The sequence below is a fragment of the Malurus melanocephalus genome, unplaced genomic scaffold (genome assembly GCF_030028575.1).
Source record: "Malurus melanocephalus ecotype Western Australia unplaced genomic scaffold, MMel_1.1 scaffold_48, whole genome shotgun sequence".
NCBI lineage: Eukaryota > Metazoa > Chordata > Aves > Passeriformes > Maluridae > Malurus > Malurus melanocephalus.
Genome location: NW_026623280.1, coordinates 3,030,950 through 3,052,394, shown reverse-complemented (window position 1 = coordinate 3,052,394; position 21,445 = coordinate 3,030,950). Strand labels below are relative to the sequence as shown.

The following is a 21,445-nucleotide window of genomic DNA, read 5'->3' as shown; positions in this document are numbered from 1 at the left end:
CTAACTCAGATATAATTTCAAGATGCAACAGTCTGTAGTCCTAAGTGTATCTGTTGCAAAAAAAATCATCAAAATATGTGTCTCTGSTCTTAGACCTCAATTTTGCAAACTCAACAGCAATGTACATTTAAAGATGAGATTTTAAAAGTCTGTTTTTCAGAGAAAATAGGTAACACCATTTTCCCTAAAACGTTCTTTCTGAATGGCATGTATTTATATATTGCTTATATTCATTATGGACCAGATCCTTACTGGCCAATCAGCCTATCTCCATGGATTTATCTCGATTATGCTAACGGTGAGCATAAACTTGCAGTTTCCAACAGTTGTATGGCCCATGTAATTGTCAGGGGATTGTGAAAAGTTTTCAGTTAACTTAATTTCAACTCTATTTAACAAGCACAAACAAGGACTCGGTGAGTATTATCAATTTTAAGTGACTTCAAAATAGAGCCTTTTTAATTCAATATTGTGGCAAATTGAATTGAATTGAAATACATTATGTTTGACATATATATAAAAAAATTTACTTAATTCCAAGAATACTGAACAGCCTGTGCAAAAGTGACATGAAAAGGCAAAGCCATGCATTTCTTAGTATAGTGTATGGATTTTGAATTCCAACAAGCAAAATCATATCCAAATAGTCAATGCTAAAAACTAGTATCAATAAAACAAATTAGGTGTAAATCCAGCATCTTCTGTTTCTAGATTAACTGWTTTTTTTTCATTAAAAGCTCTGCCACAAATTACTGTAAAGTAGTCTAAGCATGCACTGCAGAAATTGGTCAAGATACTCTATTTCCAAAGTGTTTCTGATTAAATGAAAGTCTTTAACTAGTTTAAGCAATGTTTAGAATGGAAATTATTTAGAAAGCTTAAACATATGCATATCTACCTCACAGAAATACTGGTTAAAGTAAACTCTTACTAAAAAAGCAAGGTTTTTCTTTTATACCACTAAAATGCAATTTACATTATTAAATGAGGAAGGTAGGCAAAGCAAGACATTTATCATCCAGCAGACAAATGACACAGGATTGCTAGTTAGACAGTATAATAAGTGCCATCTAATTTTTTCTTTCAAATCAATTTATTCTTTAAAGCCTTGGATCATAATCAAGGGACTGCATTTTCCCACTGAAAAATTACAGAATTGAGAACCACATTTTATAAAATATTCAACTAGTTGTCCACAAACCCTTACAAATAACCGCTGGATTTGATTARACTAATGGTGACAGTGTCTCTTCTTATGCAAATAATTGAATGTTTTGACTCTTCTCAGTCCCTCCTTTGTAGCATTCTCTCAAAATCACACTCAGGAACTCACCAGTAACCTGCACTAGAAAGATTTTTCAGCCTTCCAKTTATCCACAGATTCTTTTCTGTCTTTAGTTAAACAGCAGTCAAGGATACATTTTGCGTGTTTTAATTTGCTTCATAGTGTTTACSATCTTTCTATAACTAAGAAAATAATCTGAAAGCTCACTGATGGTTAATAACCATTAATAATCATGTACCAAGCATAGCATTTATCAAAGGCAACCCAACACSGGTGACTTTAAGGATTTTCTTGAAGGACCAATTTACAGTTCAAGAACCTTTCCAGTGGGAGCACTGAAAGTGATCTTCATAACAAAAGGTACTTCTGTAAATAAGACATAATGAAAGATCATAATGTAAACTGTCAAAAGTTGGAATTCTCATTATCTTTCCAGTGAATGGATGCATCTCATAAGAGAAATTTCATTCTAGTCCTGTGAATGAGAGGTAATGTCTGGTGGTCCCATTTTTGGACATGGCACACTCCTGTTTTCCTTAATACCTTTCCTTCTCAATAGTACATTATGACATTTACAAAAAAATGAAAAAAGAAAGAAAAAAAAGAGAAAAATATCAGGAGCAGAAGTTGCAAAAGAGACTTAAAGATGTTTTTTGTTACCCAGTTTCAGAGGCCACATGCTTAGCAAGTTTTTCTGTGATAGTCAATTGGCATCACTACTCTTTTTTTCTACTGCCTAATCAGGTTGCCAAACACCTGAGCTCCAAGGAGCTCTGAAGAGTAATGCTGCCATGRGAATCACCCTRTGTGGAAGMAKGRAATCACTCAGGTTGATTTTCATGTGARGATACAGCAGCATTCTCACTCCAARTGGTTCTTCTGAGAGCAGATWATACATGTTACAGGGTAGAAARGACAGACTTTTTGAAATAGTATGACATGCATTGTTGTAGAACCAGATTATTGGATTTAAATTTTGTGGTTTGGTGCAGGACTCAGGACAGCAAAAAAAAAAAAAGTGAGAGGAAGCAGTGTTGATAACAGGAAGCAGACAGTTGATAACTCAAACTAAGGGTGCATTTGGAGCATCTGAATAGATACATCAGGTCATGCCAGCAGTAATAACCCTACAGGAACCATGTCATCGGCCGGGGATCGCTGGAGTGCATCATACTTTGGAAACAGCCCTTATTATCCCTGACATGGCTCATGAGGAAACCAGTGCTGGAACAAGCAAACTCTTACAGCTCTAAGTCTAATAATTCCTTTCTGGCTGCCACATTGTGCAAGTTCTGTATTGTCTAGGAAAACACACTGAGGCTGGATTGGGGAACTAGGACCCTGACATTCCAAATCCATGCTAGATCTTCTCAGGTACATCAGTAACTTCTGTCACAAAACACACTGGTAAAAATGGCCTTTAAAGTTTTAAAAGGTAATGAAGTTGACAGTACAGATGCACTTCATTAGCCACTTTCACACCGTATTAGAAAATATTCTTGGATAATCTTTTTTTGTAATTAAAACAAAAACAAGCAAATTCCTTTATAAAAATAAAGTCACAGTCTGAGCAAAAAAGAATTCAAAATTTCACACAGAACATACCTATTCTCAAGTCAAATCACTGGAAGATTAGAAAAATGGAAGATTAAATAAATTTCTGTATAGTCAGGGACAGGAAAGCACAAATAATATATAAAAAATCTGCCTCATATAAAAAAATCTACATCATCCACTAGACATGACTGTTGTATCTGTTGGCCCTACAAGAGATAACTTATTTTCAAACAGAAAAAAACAGTTTCCCTCTGTACAAGAATTTTTTCCATCATCAGTTTTCTTTATTAATCCAGACTGAAAATCTGTCAGTTCTTGGAAAAAGAGCCAAATTTTTGCCTAGCATAAAGCAATGAAACTCCATACTTTTCATTATACTTATRTTGTAACATTCTTTATATAAACTCTGGCTTGAAATATATACTCATACTTGTGTTTTTCTGTTATATATGTCATGTTTTAATTAAATACTTCTGCAACTCCATGCGATTGCAGTTGAAGGCAATCACTGTTCAACAAAATCGACTGAAGCTGTTGATTGTGCCTTTATCTACACTGGCTGAATCTGAGCCTGTAATTTTCTGCCTCTGATGACAAAGATGTAAGTGATATAATTTATATATGGAACACCTATTGCCTGCTCTAATGGCTACACAGCACAGTGTGACAATGCCAGAAGTGTTGACCACAACCCTACTTCCAGTGCTCCACCAAAAGTAGAATTGTGTTGGTGGTGAATTAAAAGGGCTATTTTTCCTAGCCCAGACAAGGCCATGATAATCAGAAATACTAAAGTTGATATTTGGTTAACGCTGGCAGTACTCTGTGATTTCCACTAGACAAGATCAAAATATTTAACTATTCCCCATTATTAATGGAATGGAACAATTCAAAACAAACAGCTAGAATACTGTTTTGCAGGAAGGTCATAAACATCAATTCATACAYGTAGAAATCTTACTAAAATTATATCAAGCTGGCCTGTTGAACTTGAAAGGCATATTTTATCCCAATCAATGCATTTAAAAGTAAAATTATCTATAACTAAGGCATGTTTCTGTGCTGTACAGTTCAGCTGTAATGATTCCCACACACTGCACTTGCACATCAATTATGATAATCATAATCACGGTCGTTAAGCTGAATGTTCATTATTATCAGGATGCTGGTGACAGCAGATTCAATCATCGGGTGCAATGGGCAGGCAGTCACAGTCCCACCCAAGTTTCTGCAGACAGCGTTGTGCCACATTAAATCTACGATGTGTTCCACATCCCACTCCATTCCAAAAGCTGTAGACGGTAAAGGTCAACTTTATGTTCTGTGCAATATGCTTAGGTTCTCTAAATTAATTCTTTGCAGTCCTGGGTATTTTTATGCTTTGTAGATAATAAAATCCTGTTTAGGGCCAAAATGCCTGTGCAAATAATGAAACCATGATTCAGTTGTACTGTAATTCACCTATAATAAGGCATCAGAGGGAAGAAGCTATCAGAATGGAACATCTTAAACTATCACTTCCTGAATTTTACRAATAAGAAAACATTAAATGCTGTCATTAAAGTCGGTTTTATAAAATGCATATGCAAACTAATTCTAATACCGATTAAAGACTGTAAGCTATCATTTCTGCCTCGGCAAATAKGAGCATATGTGAGTGTTTTGACAGCTGAAAGACTATAGTTAATGTATTTGATCCCTTGACTGTCCAGCTACATTGGAACCTATCATTGTAGAATAAATTTATAGTGACTCGTACATTTTTTTATATTGAAACTTCTCACATAAATTYTACCAAAGGCTTTCCAATGTGTTTTGATATATAATGTAAAACTTAAAATATGTAAGCATTTTCATGTCTTATACTGATTTACTGAGTAAACTAAGTAGATTCTGTTTCACTAAAGGTATATTATTTCCATTCTTTATTTATAATGAAGAGTTAGAACAGAACACTTTTTCCCTTAACTCAAACTTCTTTGAAATATAAACTGAGTGAGATAAAAATTTTCAGAYTATAACTAGATGAAAAAAGGAACTATTAACTTCTCTTCACATAGATATGGTAATTATTATGTTTAGAGGAAGTCTATGCTAATACCCTTTCATTTTACAGAAGGAATGTAACACGGCAATATTTTTCATTGTTCATTTTGCTTCTAAAGTAATTATATAATTTACATACTAATCTTTTTGTGACTTGAATTAAATTGCACAGTAATAAATACATGAAAACCTCAGGAAAATACAACTAGGACATGCTCTTGCACACACACACAAGTGAACTTTTTATACATAATATTAAAAAAAGACAGCTAATATCAGCTTACATCAAATAATACCTCAGTAGTTTAGAGGAGTCACATCCACTGACCCCTGAACTGACTTCTTGGAAGAACTCACCCAGTCTTACCAGCAACAACACAAGAAACTTGTTTACCATAACTAACTTGTCAGAAATTGAATAGGCAGCCTTATCATGTTGTGATAGAAGTTGCATCCACAGAAATATAACCTTGTGGGAAACTGAAATGAGGGTTGTATTCAACAGACAAATATAAGCAAAAGTCTGGGTTTTTTAAAAAACATTTTGTTGCATGCTCCTTAGCCTTGTGATTTATTAGAACAGGATAACTTTGTTCATAGCAATGATACATTAAGAGCTTTCATATAGTTTAGAAATAAGAACATGACAGAGAATTCTATCAAATTTAACAGTTATGAAAGTATGACCTCATACCTGCCTATAGGCCTTTTCCATTAAACTGCAGTGAAGAGCTTGAGGTTTTTTGGTTCTTTTTTGGGTTCTTTTTCCTGATAATGACCCATTAAAGCAGTAGGTATGTCATAAATAGCTCTTTTCTCCTCTTATCTCTCTGTTGGGGTAAGCAGCTCCTAATGGAAGCTTCATATTGATTTAGAATTGGGGTTGGAAGGCTCTGTGTCATGTTGGGTTAATGTATACAGTTTTTCAGCTCCAGAGATTTAGGCTGATATCTATCCAAGATCACAAGTAAAGTGAGTTCTTTCAGCTAAGCCCATAGTTTATATATGTCTCATATGATATACAGTACAAATATCTTTAGATTTTTCAATATCATCATCTGAGCCTGAGCARGAAGTGCTAAGAACTGGAAAATCAAGTTGGTCCAGGACAAAATGAGTACCATCAAGGTAAGACATTTAGGTCCTTTTCATATACCAGTTATGCTATGGGACTTTTGCCAGTCATATCTTCCACTCATTGCTTTTGAAAGAAAAAAAAATCATTTTTTTTTTATTGTTGATGTTTTATTTGCAAGGAAATGTAATTAATATATGTTGAAATACCAAACTTTTACTCTGAGCTTATTTTTAAAGACTAAAGTTTTGAGAAAAAAGTATTTTTAAAAATATTAGTTGCCAAACCAAGATTCCTTGGAACTTACTGTATACTTACAAGGGTTAAATTACTTTCAGGGAAATAAGTTCTCATACGTCATAAAATCCCAGAACTGTTTTGGTAGGAAGAGACCTCGAGCTCACTCCCTGCTGCCCTCCTACTCAGCTAAAGCTGGTTTCCTACACTRTGGGTATATCTAAGGATAAAGATTCCACAACTTCTTTGGGCAACCTGTGCCAGTGCTCTGTCATCCTCACAGAAAAGAAAAAGTAGAAAAATAAAAGTGTTTTYTTGTGTTCAGATTGGCTCTTGCCTTGTCACTGTACATGACAGAGTCTGAGAGAAGTTTGGATCCCTGTTCTTCCTTCACTCCCATCAGGAGTTTACGCACTTTAATAAGATTTCCCCTGTGCCTTCTCTTCTTCAGACTGAAGTGTTCCCACTGTCTCAGACTCTCTTCTTTCAAAGGTGCTCCAGTTCCCTAATTATCATGGCAGTGAGTGCAGCACAGACCCACAAAGTCCATGATCTTCTTTGTAGTCAGAAATTTTAATGTGGTTAAGACACCTAATACAACTAGAAGTAATTTAAACACTACACAAACTTGTTTTTTGAGAAAAATTACCTCTTGCAGCAYTATAAAACCAGAAGTATATGAGATGCTCCTGACAAAACAGACAATTTAATGAGGTGATCTTAAAATAAAATAACAGCTATTCATTAGTTTTACCATTTTTCCAAAGAATATAAGTAGTAAAATATTGTGATGTTTTAATCAGGTTTTGCTATAATTTCCTAAAGGTTTGTTTTAATGTGCAAGCATGACTATACAACCTCTCTTAAGTCAGAAAAGGCAATACAAATAGAATGAAACTTAGCAAAGCACATATAACTGAACACTTACTTAGTCAGGGTCTTAAACCCTGATCTTGTAGGACCAACAGGTGTTRAGTTTCCTCAAATTGAACTTACCAGAGAGCTGAGAAAATCTAACATCTCATCACATCATCTCYAAATATGTGATTTTATAACATGCTACAAAGAATACCATTGGATTCCATGATCTCTGGATCATACTGAAATTCACTTCTAAAATMRAAAAAAAAGTAAATTAATCCTTGATTTTTGCAATGATTTACCTTGTCTGCTATCCACTTCTCAGGATACATGTCTCTGAAATGTTTAGTTCCATAAGCTTCTCGGCCATATTTGCCCGACCCATGAAGTGATGGCTCATACTTTTCATCATTCTTATGATATGAAGAAAATGGCAGAAATCTGAAATTCAAGAATATTTTAAAATCAGTTATGCTCTTCTCTAGATGCCACAGGATTAATGTAAATAATGGATATCAATGCTACAGGAGATGACATGGACACATGTTCCTGCTATTTTTYACTACCCCCTCAGTATTGTGAGAGGATTACTGCAATTTCTTCTGCAGTTGCTTTGAGATGATTAAATTTGGAGCAAAGAGATATAGAGAATAAAATGAGGACTTTGTGCACAAGGGTCTAACTTTGTTCACTTGAGTTAGTAGATGATTATTTTGTCTGAATCTGCACTAACAACTGATGGAATGCTCAGAACCATCAGGGTTTCATTTGCTGGGATGTGCATGTTGATACCTCAGGCCTTAGCAGGCAGTTGGTATTTGATAACCAAAGCTAAATAAACCGTATTCTCATTTCAAGGAACAGAAACTTGCACATATTGGTAAACTACAAACCAGAGAAATGGTTTCTTCAGAATTCACAGATTGTGTACTTTACTCTTAAGTTGTAATTATGTCCTAATTAGCAATCTTTTCGAGCCAGATTCTTTCATTTTCGGTCATAATGATGATGGACTTCTGCCTTGCATAGTGCCAGCGAGCAGCAAAGCTCCAGCTATCTGYTGGCAGARGATTTCAGATGGATGTCCCTAACTWTCATGGACAACCACAGGTTTTCTGGGTATGTTCCACAGCAAACTGTATGGAGGAAGGTGAAAAACATCTGTATATAAGATCTGATTTACAAACATGTCTCAGTTCTATCTGTTTCAGTTTCCAAGAGAGTCATGACAGAAAACAAGTACATTTGGCTATAAAGTGAAACACCGGGAATAAAGTTTATCATTGATGGTACACTGAAAAAATCAACGTGTTCTTTATTCTAGAAGTGCAGGAAAAAATGTTATTCAGTAAAATTAAACATATACACTTCAGAGGCCTAAAATATCACTTTTAACTGCCATGAAAAGTGTAGTTAATCATCATCAAACATGAAAAATGTAGTTAATTAGATTTTTTTTCCTAAAAATTCCTAGGGAAATCAGAGTCCCTATAAGAGTTAGGCAAACAAGATTTTGATAAAGATGAGAATTAATACCCTTCTTTGTCTCTCAGCTGATACAGATGCAGAAAATTATTTATTTTGACTAACTGATTTATTAGCAACTGTTTGTTTTCTTAAATTATTTTTTTCTTTTTACCTCATAAAAGGAAATTGTTTCAGAATCTTTCCAGCTATATCAACTTCTTCTCTCACATGCCACAAACAAATGTCATGTAAAGTTAGTGAAAGAAAATCCCTGAGTTAGCAGACTTTTAAATAATAAAATGCTATAGTAGCATGTGTACACCCATGGGAAAGGACACCCTCACACAAGACAGATTAGGGTACTTGTAATGCTAATTTGCACATGGGATGGACATCACACACACACAAAAATTAATGTGGCCCCAGTGTCCCAGAGAATACATCGAAGGTGCTGTGAGCCGGCTGCTCCACTTGCAGTTTTTATCACTTCTGAATTGCATTTTAATAGTACATTTTTCTTTTGTTCAGACATGAAAGAAAATTGGCTTTCTCAGGGGATTGGATAGCTGAGAAGACAAGGCTTGCAGTTTAGGGATTTGCCCATATATGCAGAGAATTTAGTTGAGCTATAGCATTCATAATTTAATATGAATACCATGTCTGTAAAATTTATACAAAAAATTATAAAAAAACTTGAGGAAAATAGAAGTAAATTATTATAGTTTTCCCTATAAAATTTTCTTCATAGAGGTTTTGATTTTACTGTGGATCAGTTAGTCTTTGTCTTTTTGGCAAACAAATACTCAGAGTAATGTAGGTTCGACTATGATTCAAAAGAAAAACCCCAAAATGAACATTTTGAGACACAATTAGCAGTATGTTCCACATGTAGTTTAGCACAAAGGTGATCTGCACTCTGCTGTATATCTTCTCTAAGATCATTAGCTGGAATATGTGCCGTACAGATTGGAATGTAGGTCTATGGCTGTGTAAATAAAAATAACAACTATGAAGAGTTGCAGTAAAGTGTTGGACAATGAAAATTACTAAAATTTAAATGAAAGAACATAAAAATATAATAGGATATAATGGTATCAAGTAGAAGCTTTTCCTTCTGTTTACAGTTCTGCTGTCAGAGTTAGGAGGCAGATCCATATAGTGATGATGCTCTGACTACAAGAAAGGATCATATGCTTGTAAATTCAGTGTCTCTTTAAAGTAAGTGAGAATTTTCATTATATAAATAAGTAATTTAAAAAATCACAACAATTTTTTGTGTTAAGTAGGGTAACCAAATTAACGGGAGTCATTATACCCCCCCAACCAATAATAATAGTAAGAAGTAATAGCACTGTAAAACACTTTAATAATGGTATTATGTTCTGTAACTCTTTGTATACACCTGACACAGCTTTTCTCAAAATTAATGACACTATGTGCTGTGAAAGTGACAAAAGAGTGATGGAAGAAGAAAATTAAATTCAGACAAYAGTATGATATCATCATCAACTGCGCAAGTTTAGATATCAATAGTTTACATTTCAAAACATTCACTCATTACTCCTATATCTAGGTTTCAGCTTTTCCTTGCAATAKAAATGTAAATTCAGAAATTCTTAAAGGTTTTCAATAAACATGATAGAGGCAGAAGCACTAAAGAAGAAATAAATTCTGTATTGGTGTTATATTGTGCCATAAGACAAAGTCAGTATGAGCTGAGACTTCCCAAAAGATGATGATTTAATGTAAGGCGAACTTTCCCCGAAGAAATACACTGAAAAATGAAAAATTATTTTATGTCAGCCCGAATGAGAGATTTGCCAAACAATGCATTCAAAATGGAGAAAGGGTTGGAACCAAAAATGGGAATCTATCTCAGATGCTATAAATGGCAGAATTACTTGTTCCTGAATTCCTCACCTACCATTCCTTCCTTCTGTTCTGTCTCTTTTATTGCAATCTCTCTGGCTATTTTGAAAGGAGATGGAAGAGGCCTTTTAGATGCTGAAGGCTTTCCAATGGGATTGACAGAGATGACAGAAGCAGCAGCAGGAACTGGCTTCTAGTGTCTATGGCAGTGTGAGAGGAGTGCAGCAGCACAAGCAGGAAGCAGTCAGGTCCATCATTTCCTGCTGGGCAGCAGTGTCCCAATGCTATATGGCACCTACCAATCGGACACAGGACACAGGCAATGACTTCTTCTTGAAATTTAAATTACAACAAAAAAGCCCAGCAGTCTAGCAGAGCAAGCAGGTAATCCTGATGCCAGAAATGCTTCAAAACATTCTCAGGCCTCTGAGAAAGAACTGCCACATCTACTACTGGACTTTCAAACATGCTACACTGCCAGGGCACARTAAGAAATATAAAACCCTGAGTACTATTTAGGTGGGTTTTCAAACTTTCACATTCGTATGTACTGCACATTTTTTAATTTAGTAGTAAAAACACCAGTAAAATATTAACACTCTGTGACACTGCTGAATATTTATCTGAAGTGTTTTTATACAGTAGGAATTCAATTCCTTGTTGTCTTGATTTAATTCAAATAAGACAATTTTATCTCACTTTGAAGAACTCCATGAACAATTAGCTCCAAACAATCCATGCTTCTCTATCAGGGATCAGTGAATATTTTATCTTTTTTTTTTCTTTAATAAAACATGACATTAATTTTAAGCTTCCAAATTTGGGTTATACCTGAAATAATTTTTTCATTAAATCCAACAGTGTCTGTCTTTTCATGAAGAACAAAGAAGGAAGCATAAAGATTTTCCACAGCAAAACAATTGCAGCAGGGCAGACATTATTTCATTTATAATGCATGTATATTAAAATCTAAATGTTAGATATGAGAATAAAGATGGAAAATTTTACTTAACGTATCTAGTGACATTATCTTTACTGCACTATTTTTGTCATGAGAAACCTACTTGGGTGCCTAAGTACAAATATTGGTTTTGGTAATATACTAAATACACWGTTTATTGAAAAAATATCAATCACTTTGATTGTAAGATCAGYAAATCTAAAAATCCTGTGGCCATTTTATTTAACCCTGGTCTGCAAGAATGTCAAGTGACAAGTAAAAGCACAGCCTAGTTCTTTTAGAAAGTAAAAGAGATCTCTTCTGCAGCAAATTCCGGAACTTCTTAATTATACACAGACTTATTATCTGCATCCCCAGTGTTATAAAGTACCAGAACTTCATTAGAAAAATTAAGATGGAAAAATGAAGGAGCTACTTTGTAAATTTCCAGTGGAAATTAGCTGGAAGAAGCAGAGGAATACTGGATCAAAAGAGGGTAATCATGCTTAACTGTGCCCTAGAGCACCCGCATGTATAATACGATTTGCACAGTAACTACCTCTCCTATTACTGCTTGTTTGGAGTATTCTGTGTTAATGGGGTTAGCTAATTTAGTATTTTAACTTAAAAAGACTCTGCTGATTAATAAATGTTGCACACTGTGCTAGTAATTAAAATAAATGGAAGAGTTACAAATAGAAGTTGAATTGTTAAGAAAACATTATCTGAAAATATATGATAATCCCTGTTTATCATAATACAATAACAGTCCGGAAAATATGCAAATTGCTGAAGTTGCAAAGCATATGACAAACTAAGTATAATTTGCAAAAAGTTTTCAGATGTGTTGTATTTGTATCATATAAAATGTAGTAGCCATTTTCACTGCAGCTAARTCAGAAATACTGTAAAAGATTTTATAACTCAAGGAATTAAAATAATTTTTTAAATCCTAAACTTTAAAGTGACTTGCTTTTTTATGTTTTCTTACCATTAACACCGGGCAATTCATAACATCAGTGTTCTTCAAGACAGGGYTTATTTATGTCACTAACTTCTCTGCAAGTGTACCTGTCATGCCCAGCACAGGGTGGCACAGCAGCACCTAAGCTGCTTCTAAAGAAAAGCACAATCTTGCTGAGAATAAACCCATGAGGAGCTCAGTGCCACAGTATTCACACAGTGAGAGGCAGGGTGTGCAAACATTGCTGAGTGATGCAGTGTGAGCCGGACCAGGCTGTGCATCTTCAACACAGCACTGAGAACAAATGTGGACAGAAGCTGAGATGATGYCACTGATGTCACACCAGAAGGCTACAATAAATCAGGAAACCTAAGCCTTACACTATTGCTGTCACCACACTGCATCTCATTCTGATGTTCGTTGACTTCATAAAGATGTTTAATAGATACTTTGAAGTATGAGGCATATTATATGAGACAGATCTCATCAAAGTTAATAAAAATAATTTACATTTTTGTTCTCTGGAAAGTTAGGCTAGCTGCATGCAACTGAGGAAATAACTTTTCTTGCTTCAACTAAAACTGCTGGATCCAGCAGCTGGGATCTCAAACTAGACACTGCATAAAGTGGCCATCCCAAAGGAATGCAACTGTCATTCCTGTCCAAGCAGAGGGGGAAATCACTTCATTTGTACAAAAAAATAGCACAATAAGCTTGTAACAGCTTCAATTACATGAGAAAAAGGAATCATTCTTATTAGGCTGGATCACYCAGTTGCTCTTTCATTAAAGAACAGGAAATTCCAGCAGTTGCCTTAAATAAGCAGTACTCTCTCTTGGTTTCATTTGTATTGCTTCTGCCTGCCTCAAACTCTCTCACAGCTTTTCCAAATTTTTCTATCGCAAAAAGCAGGAACTTTCTCAGACGTGSAACCCTTATCCTATCATGCTGTAAACAATCACTCTAAAGAACCCTGATAATTAGGGGTGTGTGGGAATTCTGAATGCTGTTGATAATTTCAGGTATATGCCAACAATCTTTCTGTCTTAAGAGACCTCACTCCAGAAACATACATATCAAGGATTCAGTTTGTACTTTTAAGAAAAACAAGCTTTCTCAACAAATGCCACATACTTCTGCTACTCATTCGTTCCTTATTTTCTAAAACAGAAGAATAATCAGCATAGAAAGCACTACCAGGAAGAAATAAAGTCCCAAAGTACACAATTACATTGCAAGAAACAGAAATTTGTCAATTCATAATAGACACTGCTGAGAAAAAAAAAAAAACTACTGTAGAATCTGAGTAACCCTTTGCTGGCTCCTCCCTGGAGACCAACATCCCACACAGCAGCTGCAGCATTACTAGCGAGCATTAGTCCTGGTGATGACCTGCAGCTCCATCATCACCTTTTCAAGGTTACAGATGTGACCCTTGCATGGTTGGTTGAATAAGAAGCACAAATGGAATGATCACAGCCTGAAAATGTGTAATACACTCTGCATTTAGTATGCATGAAGCTGAGAATCATTGATTGTTAGGACATTGTTTCTGTGCATTAAGGATGGCACTAAATGCTTCCTTACCCATAAGGTAAATAAAGACTCTGTATCAAAYCATGTCTACCAAAGTTGGAGGCTCCAAATTTAAACTGTTCAAGACCAAATCTTCACAATTCCTGCACTGAAGAGTCAGTGAAGTATTTGTCTTAAGGTCTGACCTTCTGAAACTGTTGACACAGTGACATCTGGGGTAAACTTCATCAAATAAAGACTGGGCCATGTAGTCATGCCTATAAATGAAGGACACCACCTACCCTCAGTTGGAATGCATCGATCACAACTGATTCAGTCAAGAAAACAATTTAAAGGAGAGGTGGAATATTAATTACTACCTAGTGATAGGGATTCTTTTAAATTTCACCAACAGAAGTTAGATTAAAAAAATGAAAACACAAAAAGCACAAATTTAAGCTGAGATGTGAAAGTTAAGCTGCTTCCTCCTCACACCAATACATAAAAGAATACAGAGTGGAATAGAAAAGGRAAGCGTATGTATACTTTTAACTTAACTCCGTTAGGATTTTAGTACAAAATGAATAAAAAGTGCTATATCTCACTAAATATAAAAAAGAAGACCACCAAAAATATTGCCCAAAAGTGAAAAAGTAGTCTAACTGAAATATTTTCACAGTTTCAAAATTGTTTTTGAATAGCATTTTCGTTCAAAGACACTAATTATAAATCAGGGGAAACAATCCAACAATAAAAACATAGAAGCTAAACCATGCAATCACAATTGATTCTGGCACACTTAAGTCCCAGTCCTGAAGATGACACATAGCAATATGCAGCAGATAAAAAAGCATGAAACAGATCAAAGATAGCAAAGCATCCTGTGCCAGTGAATCAGTGGATCACAGGCTGCTCATGAGGAAAAGTGATTCCCTTCTGTCCTCAATTCTGATAGTGAAGGGCCAAAGGATTGTCAAGAGCAGTAAATTCAAGGAAAAAGTTGACAAAACAATTCATTTTCTGGTTAACTACAAAGTCAGAGAAGGTGACTTAACAGACTTTTATTATGATTGGAGAAAACAGTGNAAAAAAAAAAAAAAAAAAAAAAAGACAAAAAGAGAAATATTTTGACAACAGCTTTAAATCTTTTGGGACAGAAGCCTTAATCTTTTGGGATGGATTATGCCTGTATTTGAGATTTTATGGAAAAGAACTGGCCTGTCTGACACTATTACAGATGCTATGGCATTGGAAATCAAATTGCTTCAAAGATTATTCCAGATTTGTATCATGTTTTAACGTGTAACATATGCTCCCTTCCCTTCCAAGTAAGCTGTGGTACCCTACTGGGAGACAGGACAAGTCTCATTGGCATGCAACACCATTTTTTCCCCCCATAACCAGCAAACTTGCAAAATATGAAGACTGAAACAGTATTTTTTTCCTCGGCAAGGTGCATGTGGCATGACAGAATTTATATTTGTTTTCTTATTTCCCGTTAAAGCCATCTGTTGCATCACATATTATTATTATTATTATTATTATTATTATTATTATTATTATTATTGCAACAACTTCTATAGATTCATAGATATGGATGGCACATGTCACACAATTACAAGATAGGGTCTCTGCCCTGAGCAGTTTATAATCTAAGGACACAGAATTTAGAAGTATATACATAAAATGCTTTCTAGTAAGCTGTCAGGTTTGACATTTCATTTTGTCAGGTTTCTGAAAGCAACAGAATAAAGAAAACACCCTCGTAACAATATCAGAAAACCCAAAGCACTTACTCATTCTCATGTATAAGATGTCTCCATTCCCCCCTTCGTGGTCGCTCTTTGGCCTTGGCTGGTGGTGAATCRCTCGATTCTGCCACTCGCAGGGTTGGGTCCAAAGGCTTGTAGCGCTGCCACAACACGTCAGCGTGATCGCGGAAAGACCCCTGAAAGGAGTAGGGTAATACAAGTAGTTTATTTTGGGGCAATAGTTCTTTTCCTTCCCTCTTTTGTTCATGGCACATCACTGATGAAACAAGAGAGAGAATGTCTGGGAAGTGTAGTGAGACTTTTCTTCCAAAATAATAAAAGCAGTTTGTTTTGATAGAGACTTACAAATAACATAAAGGTTGATAACATACTCTAAATCTTCAAAGAGAGAGTGAGAAATGTGCACTCCAAATTTATTTAACTACTAATAAAGACTTACTATTTAAAATAAATACTTTGCTAGAACTGATTAGGAGAACTTAGTTTTTCCTTAGGAAAACAATATTGGTGAAATAAAAAAACAAGTATGAACTATATCTAAATTCTGCTTAAGCAGAAAACTTARGTCTTACTTTGCATAGATCAAACCTTAAAGAAAATGCTTTATTCAATGCAAATATAAAGCTACCTAGAAGGGAACTTAATGCATGACTTTAGATATAAATTCTTCTAACAGAATCCAAACTCATCACTTCAGTAATATAGGCATGTAGTCCATTTTTGAAAAGTCTAATTTCACATTAACTTTGTTATTCTTAAAAAGTACTCATATATGTCTTTATTTCTCCAAGTATATTGTTTAATAACTAATTGTATCAGTATCTACCATTTAACTGCATGGATAAATAACAGCAGGAAGTCCTCTCCTGCGCWGCTGAAGTGACATCTCCTATATGTCTCGCTTTTAGTATTAACCCTTAATACTTACCTGGAATATAATTAGTGCCATGTGCCACTCTGGACAGTTTAATGGCAACCCTGGACTTATAAGTATTACTAATTAATTTTTATTTTCATCACTGTTGATCTTGCAATGAACTTGTGAAACCTTTTGAAACTATGAACAGACAAAGAATCCTAATCACAGCCTTTATTCTTAAAGATTTCCTTCTTTAAATAGGTTATCACTAACAAGTCACAGCTGGAGTTACTGCAAGCACTGAGTGAAGACTGTGGGGCTAATAAAAAGAAATGATTCACGCCTCATTTATGTTCACTTACGTTTTACATTAATAGAAACCAATAATAGGAACCAGTTACCATAAAAGTCATGGACCGTAAATAACACAAATGGCAAATAAGTATCATCTAGTACTTTTCACAGCTGGACAGGAGGATTGCTATATTTGAAAGTAGTTAATGGATTTTTATTGGAACTTTACTTTTTAAAGGCGCAGCACCAAGATTTGGAGATCTTTTTAAAGGTTCCAGGAGGCAAATAAGCATAATATATACACTTCTTGCAGGTATTTTCTTGCTACTGTTTTCTGAGTAAAAAAAAAAAAAAAGTTCATTTAAAATGAACACAAAAGTCTTTAAAAACAGAATGAAAAGTGTTACCACCCATGAGAGAATAATCAGTATTAGTACAGGTCATTAAAATTAGTCAGTAATGTTCTAGCAATATATAACTTGATCAGGTTATAAAAAAGCCTAAAATGTATTAAAATATGAATATTCTTTGTTACAAGATGTTTGCATTGAGTGGATATATGGAGGAAGGAAGAAAGAAAAGTACTATTGCAAAATAATATGCTTGCTCTTAGAAGTAGTCTTTCAGAACATTGCATTTTTTCTTCACTGAAAAATATTAACTCATATTCGACCAGGATGAGGGCTAAATCAGATATCCAAGTAAGGGGGTTTCTCCATCTTTAATTTRTAAGACTTAACCAGGAGTTAGATAGAGAAAAAAAAATCCCAGTCCATAGTTCAAGTAAAATTACAACTGCTAATAGATGGAGAAAGCAAAGTATATAATTAGAATACTGAGCTAATTCTAAACATTACCTGAAGATTTTTCCGTTATTCTTACTCAAGTATTTAAAGACATTTCTAAATAATAGGGACCTCAGGAATGTATTTTAAATGAAGACGTCTAAAAAATCCATGTATCTATTTCCATTTTACAAGATTAAGACTTGTGGAAACTGTGGTAGAGGGGTGCTTAAAAATGTTTTCAAATTGACAGTGCTTGCAAGCATTTCAGGCATCCTGCTTCAAAATGGAAATCTTTCTGGGGAGGTCAGGCTATGTAAGGAAGGCAAGGAGTCAACCAACAATTTTTACCCTGAAGGAAATTCATGCAGCTCTATSCTCTGTTTGGAATTTGTACTGAGTAGCACAAATCTTCTTGATACCAACTGGTTTGCCAAATAAAGGTTAGCAGGTCAGCATTCTACTGCTTTACCATAACATCAGAAGCTCATGATAAAAAAAATCTGCATGAAATTATGCATTTCTCACCTTCCCATTCCACAACAGATCAGAGCATACAAAAACACCTAAATGGTAATGTGCATTCTGTTATTAATGCCTTTTAATGAATAGACTTATTTTAATTTTAGCATTATCCGTGTTTCTATAAAACTGTAATTCTAGTTAACTCTAATAAAAATGACAGATCTAACTGATGTATAAGCATCATTAAAACCTTTCTTTTAAATACACTATCTTACACACACAGAGCTTACCTATTAAACACTAAATACTCATTTCCCGAAGAGAAAATGGAAAKATGGTCAATTTTTTTTCTTTTAAACATATATAATTGACATCCTCATATAAAACGTATGGGCAATAAAAATTTTAGATACCTGAAAAAAAGTAACAAGTGGCTCACAGTGAGCCAGACAGATATTAGAAAAAGTGTTTCCACAAAGAACTAGGACACAAGTATATCTACTAATTAAATTTCTTATTTTCACACCAGACAACTTTCAGGATGATGTGTTCTGATGGGTTTTCATTTCCAGCTGTTTCATCAGCTCAAACCAGTGTCCTTTTCTTAGACATACAACCCTAAATTGTCAAAGTGTTGTGCAGGGATTTAGCCGTGTGACTCCCACTAACATCAATAAGAGTCGGGCAGCTAAATCCATGCGCTGTGCTTTGAAAATTTACCCCACAGTGTACATCCCAGGGTGCTGAAAGGATTAAAGTATTATATAGTAAATTCCCTCTTTGAGGTGCAGAAAATAAACAGAACTCTTCTGGTTTGTTCTAAAAGGCTATCTGTGCATGACTGCTGTGCGTGCGTCTGAACTTAGAAAGGTCTATAAAATATTCCAAATCCAAGCAGAAGCTTGTAAGATACTTTGTATACAATAAAGCAGTTTTGCAAGAGCACCTTAACAATGGAGAAATTGTGAGTTCTCTATTTATTTAAAAGCCTGATTCCTGGACCATGTCCTCAAGGCRAAATCTTTCCCTTTCCTGAGAGACAATGCAACCAGTCACATCCTGCTCAAGGACTGTCATAGCTCTCTTAGTCCCAGAAGATAAAGCTGTAATGTCATGTTTATGTCAACTCCTAACTCCCTGATCACCCAAACTACTTGCTGGCTCACACGTTGTCTCAATTCTAAGGTGAGTCAATGAGGTCGTTCTGTGAGGAAGCTCAAGGAGTCAAGTTAGGGAGAACACAGGGAAGGAAGGACAAAGGTGGAGAACTGACCRAAAGTTGATTATTATTGTGATAAGCAGTGTGCTCACCTCTGCTATTCCAGAGATATTCTTACAAGTTTGCACCTTCTTAGAATCATAGAATCGTAAAGGTTCGAAAAAACCTCCAWGATCATTGAGTCCCATCTTTGACCAAACACCATCTTGTCTACTAAACCATAGCATTAAATGCTACTAAATCCACTCATTTCTTGAATGCTTCCAGGGATGGTGACTCCATCAGTTCCCCGGTCAGCCTGTTCCAATGTCTGACCACCCTTACAGTGAAAAAATTCTTCCTGATGTCCAAAGTGAACCTCCCCTGGCACAGTTCAATGTTATGTCCTCTTGTCCTGTCACTGGTTGCCTGGGAAAAGGGACTGATCCCTACCTGGCCACAGCCTCCTTTGAAAGAGCTGTAGAGAGTGATATTGATTCAGAGTAGAACACCCTTAAAGTTACACATACACTGCTCATAGCTCAAGTTGCTACATTTCTGSAGATGGGTGATAGCTTCACTGGAAGTTACTAAGGATTCATGTAGAAGCATTGCTTTCTAAACAAGACACAGAGGAGGAAATTTAAATATAGAATGGAGTACAAAAAGGAAAAGTGTCAGAGGTTCTGAAGACATTGTGTCATTCAAAGTGAAACCATCATGGAAAGCATGTTTGTGAGTTGAGCAGAAGATTCAGTAGATTGGGAAACTGGGAGGTTTTTCAGAATAGAGGGGAAGACAGAATATTTCTATACCAAAAGTAACTGTATCAGGCACCTACTGGCAAAAGCTACATGTCATTGTACTGTCACCAAAGGAGGAACACAAAGGTCTCAAAAGTTTGTCTGCTGTATATATTGGTCACCTCTCCAGCAGGTTTTGAAAATAAGGTGGCAAAAACTGYTATCTCACAGATGGCCATAACTTTACAGAAGAGAAAAAGTCTACCTGCAGCATATGTTGGCATCAACTGAAATTAAAATTGAGTCCAGGACAGTTAAGAATGGAAGCTGGGCAACTTTGCTATGATGGAGCACAAAATGTGGAAATCTTTGTAATTCAAGCTGACACACACCTAGTGGACACAAGAGAGCAGGAACTGTTCTGAAATGAGAGGGTGTCTCAGTCCTCATATGGAAAACAATTGCAAACTGAGGAAAAAGTTGTCTCAACTGTTTAATTTGCCCTCTTAGCTTTCACTTCTTTTTTTTTTTTTGTATCGATTTAAGATTGGAAATTAAAATTTCTAGGTCTAATGAATCATAATATTGATATTCAACTGTATCAGGTTATACCTTTGAAATACCATAAATTACACTTTTTTCCCCAAAGGACAAAAACAACACATAAAGAATCATATTTCCRTGTTTTTACATAACACCTAGATTTCTTTTTCTTTAAGTCAAATCTGCATCAAAGACTTCATACCTTAAATTCAAGCACACTTGCATTTTTTTTTTCTTTTTTTTTTTTAATTCACAAAARGTATTTTCAGACCTGGTGATCGAACTCAAGATATTCTGTGATAATCTATAATAAAATATGTGAGGAAAAACTGCCACAGAGTCACTGGAAAATGTTACCTGAGGTTTCTGTCTGTCAGTGGGCAGCTGAGGCAGTGCTGTGACGAAAGCTGGAGGTTTTTTGCAAGTTGGCCAGGCATAGACCTCATAGGGAAAGGGAYTCTTCACTTGCTGCTTTTTGTGGGTCAGTGGCTTTGACTTCCGTAGCAGCAGTTCCATGGGATCTGGGGATATTCTGCGTGGTGAATTGTAGATGCCTGGAATCTGAGCAGAAGATGGGAATATCTTTGAAATCAACTCAATTAAATTTCTATATACATTAGGAACAAAATCAGACTGCAGCACCTGCAGCAGTTTTAAAAGTAAAACAGACATTGGTTAAGGAGAAATARAAAATAATTCATTAAATATCAAAACCCAATAAACATTTTTTTCCTAACAAAATGCCCACAATATATTCCTGAATCACTATTACAATATGTTCAGTCTTAATGGCATAAAATAAGGAAAACCAAAAATTTAGCATACTGATTTCTAAACTGTGACCAAAATTTAAAGGTTCATTTGTCACTGAATTCGATTTTTTTACATAACTAATTGCATCACTAGTGTGATAYAAGAATTACTAATATAAAACATGTTTCAAATTCTGTTTTAGTGATCTACATTGTTA

General features: G+C 35.1%; 1 protein-coding gene across 1 annotated transcript in view; it reads right to left on the bottom strand.

Moving 5' to 3' along the window:
• SPATA17 (spermatogenesis associated 17) overlaps positions 1 to 21,445 on the bottom strand; it is an 84,454-nt gene that overhangs the window by 12,394 nt on the left and 50,615 nt on the right. The window contains exons 7-9 of the mRNA XM_057365077.1: positions 20,833 to 21,036; positions 15,613 to 15,764; positions 7,364 to 7,502 (exon numbers count right to left, since the gene is read on the bottom strand). Coding sequence (XP_057221060.1) covers positions 7,364 to 7,502; positions 15,613 to 15,764; positions 20,833 to 21,036 — 495 coding nt within the window. The remainder of the gene's footprint in view (positions 1 to 7,363; positions 7,503 to 15,612; positions 15,765 to 20,832; positions 21,037 to 21,445) is intronic.